The 6,330-nt window shown below is 44.8% G+C and overlaps 1 protein-coding gene across 1 annotated transcript; it reads left to right on the top strand.

Annotated features, from left to right (window-relative positions):
* Positions 1–295: 295 nt before the first annotated feature.
* On the top strand, positions 296–2,483 carry LOC141027290 (protein FAR1-RELATED SEQUENCE 5-like). Its single transcript, XM_073504280.1, has 3 exons — positions 296–362; positions 472–897; positions 1,468–2,483. The coding sequence occupies exons 1-3, from the start codon at positions 296–298 to the stop codon at positions 2,481–2,483; spliced, it is 1,509 nt and encodes a 502-aa protein (XP_073360381.1).
* Positions 2,484–6,330: the final 3,847 nt, after the last annotated feature.

Raw genomic sequence — 6,330 nt, 5'->3', positions numbered from 1 at the left:
ATGTTCTTGCCAGCTATTTACTGCAAACTGTGCAACTAACATAACAACTCTGTGCAAACAAAAAAACCATACCTGTTATAATAAAGATTCTGCTATAGACATGTTGCTTTTGGAACTAAGATTGTCATAATGGTGTGCAACTGGCTATTTAATAAGCTTTTAGGTTGTTTGAAAACACTCTTTCATGATTAAACTGATGACATCACTTCCTTCTTTTTTATATGCAGGGGATGTGTGGCAGCAGCCAAAAAAAGGGAAAATATGCTTGATCTCAATGAGTTGCCTCCTGATCTCAATGAGCTTCCTCATGGTATGGATCAGCAGCAACCTAGCATATCACAAGGAAATTGGACAGAAAATGGGTGCTCTGTTTACTACATGCAGACAAGTCGTGGGGCTAACCCTATGGGCCATGACAATGTGGCAGGGCAGTCATCAACTCGTGGTGCCCCTGTAGTGGTGTCTTTGCAGTTAGGGAGCCATACTGTGACGACACGGGCACCGCGACCAATGTTCCTGGTCCAACCAGGACTGAGCTTGGAGCTGGTGCTATTGACGGTGCTGTGCAAGGAGAAGAAGGAGAAGATGAGGCTGGTTCTCAGCCGATGGAACCCTATGTTGGCATGAGGTTTGACAGCCTTCAAATTGCTAAGGATCACTACAATGGCTACGCCCTACGGACGGGTTTCTCTGTAAAAATGAACACCTCTAGGCAGACAGCTCGCATAAATGTATTGGTAAAACAACAGTTTTGCTGCAACAAGTACAAGAAGCCAAAAGCTGGTGATGGAGGAGCTGAGGCTCCTCCTGTCCTGGACCCTATACCAGATCCAAAACCTATTGACAGTGATGAGGAGATGGAAGATGAACCTCCAATATTTGCTGAAGAGGAGGCTGGTACTAGTAAGAAAAAGAAGAAGCATAAACGCGAGACAATAAAGCAGACTCAATGCAAGGCAAAAATGTTGGTGAAGCTGATAGATGGGCGACGGCAGGTGATGCACTTTGTTCGTGACCACAATCATCCGCTGGTGAACAAACCTTCGTTGTCCAAATACTTGAGATCCCACCAAGGCATCTCTCCTGATGAAAAAGAGTTTTTGCGCATCTTGTATAACTGCAACTTGACTACATGTGTGTTTCTATATCCCTTACAGAATTAAGTTTCCCTCTAGGCAGTCCAGTGTGCAACTGTTATGGTACTGGTGTGCAACTAAAATGCCTTAAGTGTGAAACTAGATTACCTTCACTGTGCAACTACATAATGTCATGTGCAACTAGATTACCTTCACTGTGCAACTACATAATGTCCTGTGTGCAAACTGAAAGTTTTTTTTAAAAGGTGCAGCTGGTCGTCCATTTCCTACAACTATCTTCTGTGCCAACACATGTCATATTACTGTGCAGCTGGATATGTGCATTCGTGCGACTAAAAAAAGATATATTGTTTCTTTTTGTATTATGCAGGACGTATGATGCATGTAATGGCAGAGTTCTATGGATCTGAGATGATGGTGCCGTTCGGACCAAAGGAAATAACAAATCTGTGTACAAGTTTCCGTAGAGATGACACAAAGGAGGGTGACATGATTGAGACAATTGCGCACTACAAGGATATACAAAAAAACGATCCAGACTTCTTCTATAAGGTAAAATATGATGAAGAGGACAGAGTTGTCAACATATTTTGGGTGGATGGCTTAGCTCGAAAAGCTTATGCGGAGGCGTACCACGATTGCATATCGTTTGACACCACCTACATGACCAACATGTACAATATGCCGTTCGCGCCCTTCATCGGAATAAACCGACATGGCCAATCTTTCATGCTGGGTTGCACATTTGTGAGGCATGAGTTGGCATCGAGCTTTGATTGGGTCTTCCGAGCATTCCTAGAGGCTATGGATGGCAAACCTCCTGACAACTTTATAACCGATCAGGATGGTGCAATGAGGCAGTCAATACAGAGCATCTTTCCAACCATGGTGCATCGCTATTGTCGATGGCACATCATGAAAAAGGCTCAAGAAAAAGTTGGTTGGCTATTGTGCCGGAATCCAGGGCTCTCTGATGATTTCAACTACTGTGTTGACTTCAGCTTCACTATAGACGAGTTTGAGCAGAATTGGGCTGGGTTAATGATGAAGTACGAGGCTATGACACACACACACACACACTTTGAGAAGTTGTACGAATACAAGTCAACTTGGGTGCCATGCTACTTCAAACACAGGTTCTTCCCCTTCCTGCAGTCTACACAGCGTAGTGAGGGGTTCAACGCCATTCTAAAAAGATATGTGAACCCACAGAACTCAATGCTGAACTTTGCCAAACAATATGAAAAAAATCAGAACCACATCCTTGACAAAGAAGGCTGCAATGATTATAGGACAGAACACCTTGAGATTGAGCTATGGTCCAACTTCCCAATAGAGAGGCAAGCTTACGAAACCTACACTAGGGACCTTTACCGCAAGTTCTGAGAAGAGTTTGAGCTGATTGGACGTTATAATGCGTTCCAAGTTAGTGCTGACCTTTTTGAGCTCAGACCGAACCAAGAATTTGTTGCCAAATATGGTTCTCGAAACTACTTGGTGCAGGCAAGGGTGGCTGAGGGTTCCTATTTGTGTGAGTGCTGCAAAATGGACCAGGAGCGCATGCTCTGTTGCCACATCCCCAAGGTGTTCACCCATCTTGGAGTTGATGTCATACCATAAAGGTACACGCTAAGACGGTGGACACCTACTACTGTCCCTAGTGCGACAGGGACCGGGTATGAGCAACCAGATGAAATGCCTCCTCAATCAAAAAAGCAGATAAGGGAGAGAAACATGATATACGATTTTCGGAAACTAGCCAAGTTTGCAAGTGGCTCTGATGCAGCACAGGCCATTGTATACAAGCATATGCGCGGAGCACGTACCGAGATCAGCCACCTGAACAAGTCCAAGAAAAAGAAAAAACCGACTGGTGCTATGGGGCCATCAGATGATGGCAACCCTCGAGGACCTCCTCCACCTCCAGGCCCTACACGGCATGCTCCGCCACCTCCTCCCCCGCCCAACCCAACAAACAGTGCCCCGCGTGCTCCTCCCAATGGCCCTGCAGGCAGTACTTAGGGGGCTCATAACCCAGGTAATTACCTGCCCCAACTCCCCATGCAACTAGGTGTGTCACTTCAGTTGCACACATCATGGTGCCCAGTTGCACAAAACAGGCTACCCAGTTGCGCGCGCTGATAATCCCCAAGTGCAGGGAATCATCGTAGAAATTCCCAATGGTGGAAGTGATAAGTATGGAGTGTCGAACCCACAAGGAGCTAAAGGTAAGATCAATATTCTCTCAAGTCCTATCTGCCACTGATACGACTCTACGTACACCGAACGTTTGCTTCCAACTAGAAACGAGAAATAAAACTACGTTGTGGGTATGAAGAGGATACCTTTGCATGGTATCGGAGAGCTAAAATATAAAAGTAGGTGCTGTTATCATAAAGTTAGAATATATTACTAGATATTATACATAGCGAGTGTGTAATAATGATCGGTCGGTGTGCGGAATTATCCTAGGCAATCATTAACAAGACCGGTAGTCGTCATTGCAATTTCATATGAGGGAGAGGCATAAGCTAACATACTTTCTCTTCTTGGATCATATGCACTTACGATTGGAACTCTAGAAAGCATCCGCAACTACTAAAGATCATTAAGGTAAAACCCAACCATAGCATTAACATATCAAGTCCCCTTTATCCCATACGCAACAACCCCCTTACTCGGGTTTATGCTTCTGTCACTCAAGCAACCCACTATAAGCGAATCATGAACGTATTGCAACACCCTACAGCGGGAATCCCTCACGCTTGCGCGACACGGAGGGCACAATAGGACAGAACCAAAATAAAACATACAACTCATACCAATCTAGATCATCAATCAACCCAAAGATAAAGGATATCTACTCAAAACATCATAGGATGGCAACACATCATTGGATCATAATATGTGGCATAAAGCACCATGTTCAAGTAGGGATTACAGCGGGATGCGTGAGAGTGGACCGCGTAAAAGAGATGAGGATGGTGATGATGATGGTGATGTTGATGAAGACGATCACCGCGACGATGATTTCCCTCCTGATGGCACTCCAGCGCCACCGAGAGAGAGGAGGAGAGGATCTCCCCCTTGTGCTTCCTCCTCCATGGCCTCCCCCTGGATGGGGAGAGGTTCTCCCTCTGGATCTTGGCCTTCATGGCGATGATGGCCCCTCCGGGATCCTCCTCCATGGCCTCCGGTGATGATGGCCCCCTCCGGCAGGGTGCCAGAGAGGGCCTAGATTGGTTTCTCGTGGCTACAGAGGCTTGCGGCGGCGGAACTTCCGATCTAGGTTATTTTCTGGAGGTTTGGGCATTTATAGGAGAGGTTGGCGTCGAGAACAAGTCAGGGGGCCCCACGGGAAGTCCACGAGGCATAGGGCGCGCCCTCCACCCTTGTGGGGCCCACAGGACTCCCCTCCAGTAACTCTTTGTTCCATTATTTTTTATATTTTCCATAAAAATTCTCCGTTGATTTTCAACACATTCCGAGAACTTTTATTTCTGCACAAAAATAACACCATGGTAGTTCTACTGAAAACAGCGTCAGTCCGGGTTAGTTCTAATCAAATTATACCAAAATCATATAATACAATAGTAAACATGGCATGAATACTTCATAAATTATAGATGCGTTGAATACGTATCACGCGCTATGTTAGTTCGAGCATCAAGATAAAAAACTAACTTGTTTTTCCTATTCTGGCTATAGGTGATTACCATCCAAGTGCCATGACGGGCCGTGCTACTATAGATTTTTTTTTTCAAATTAACTTGCACACAGCAACCGGTTAGTTGCACAACATGGGCTGTGTGGTTGCAGAGAACATCAGTCCTGGTTGCGCAAAAAAATACTAAACTTTTTATATGATTATTCCACAGGTGATCGAACACAACCTCGTGATGGTCCAGCGCCCACACACACTTGTCCTACTGCCCCGTTGGAGGCTGCATCCCCTGCACAGGCCTCTGATGATTTTGTGCCCAGGGATCCTCCAAGGTCTACTACAAAGGGTAGGGCAAAGAGTCAACGATACAAATCAGCGCTGGAGCTACACCCAAAGAAGAAAAACAAATGCATCCACAACCAATCTACAGAGCACAGTGCTGGTTTGTGTCCACTCAGGCTGCTGTGATTCCCTTGCATCGTTTGTATCTTTCTGACAAAAAGGAAAAGAATGATGGTTTTTGAGCAATGTTGGGACCAAGTAGACACATTCAGCATTTATGCTTTCTCTTCTCTAATTTTTTTTCCTTGAATTAGTTCATGCAGTGTAAAATGGTTGCTATTTGTGCCTTTGTTGGCAAATGGTTTAATATTTAGTTGTTGAACAATTGTATGTCCAGTGCTCCTAACGTGTCAAGAAAAGTGATGACATTGAGTTGCAAACGGAATTACTACTAGTGTGCAACTACAAAATCTGCTCAAAAATTGTGCAAACCAGCAACTTCCTCCATGGGGCAGAGAATAAAAAGAGTACTGACCTAGTCCTTGTCGTATCTGAGCAACTTCCTCCATGGGGCGGAATTGTGCGTGCTGGTGACCCAATCATATGCCAGCTTCTTCCTGATGTTGAGTACTTCCTTGGGTTCGTAGTTGGGCAGTTGGCTACCATTCCACTCAGTGGCGTTAAGCAGTGCGAACAGCCCACACTCATTGCTGCGGTGGGCAAAAAGAAAATTTGTCACAGAAATTTAAAACCAAAAAAGATAATGTACTCTGTGGAACTGTGCAACTACTTATGAGCCACTGTGCAACTACTTATGTGCCATTGTGCAACTAATTATGTGCCATTGTGCAACTACTGATGTTCCACTGTGTAACTGACTAGATAATCCATGAGAAACTCATAAAAATGAAAAATAGATTGCAAACTAGTTGTGTGTCTTAAAAAACTATAGATTGCACATGTAGAAAATTTTAAAAACTACAAATTGATGGTAAAAAATTGAGAAGAATGCCATTCTTATTGTCTTAATTGCCGAGCTGCTTCGGTACGTCAATGTCAATAATCTGGAAGTACTCGATGCTGAACTTTGGGTAATGCTTCCTCCATAGCTGGCGTACTGCCCCCGCGATGGTAGAGGCGGTGTTCATCAGCTCAATGTTGTCCAGCTTCCTGCTTGAATCAAGAACTTCGAAGCGTCCGTCCCTCAAGTTGACATTGAAGACCCAATAATGTCTCCCTCCCTCCTTATCATTTATATCAGCGCACTCGAGCACTGGCAGCATGACC

This window comes from Aegilops tauschii, chromosome 7 (assembly GCF_002575655.3).
Source record: "Aegilops tauschii subsp. strangulata cultivar AL8/78 chromosome 7, Aet v6.0, whole genome shotgun sequence".
NCBI classification, from domain to species: Eukaryota; Viridiplantae; Streptophyta; class Magnoliopsida; order Poales; family Poaceae; genus Aegilops; species Aegilops tauschii.
Note: the sequence above shows the minus strand (reverse complement) of the source record. Positions and strands in the feature narration are given on the sequence as shown.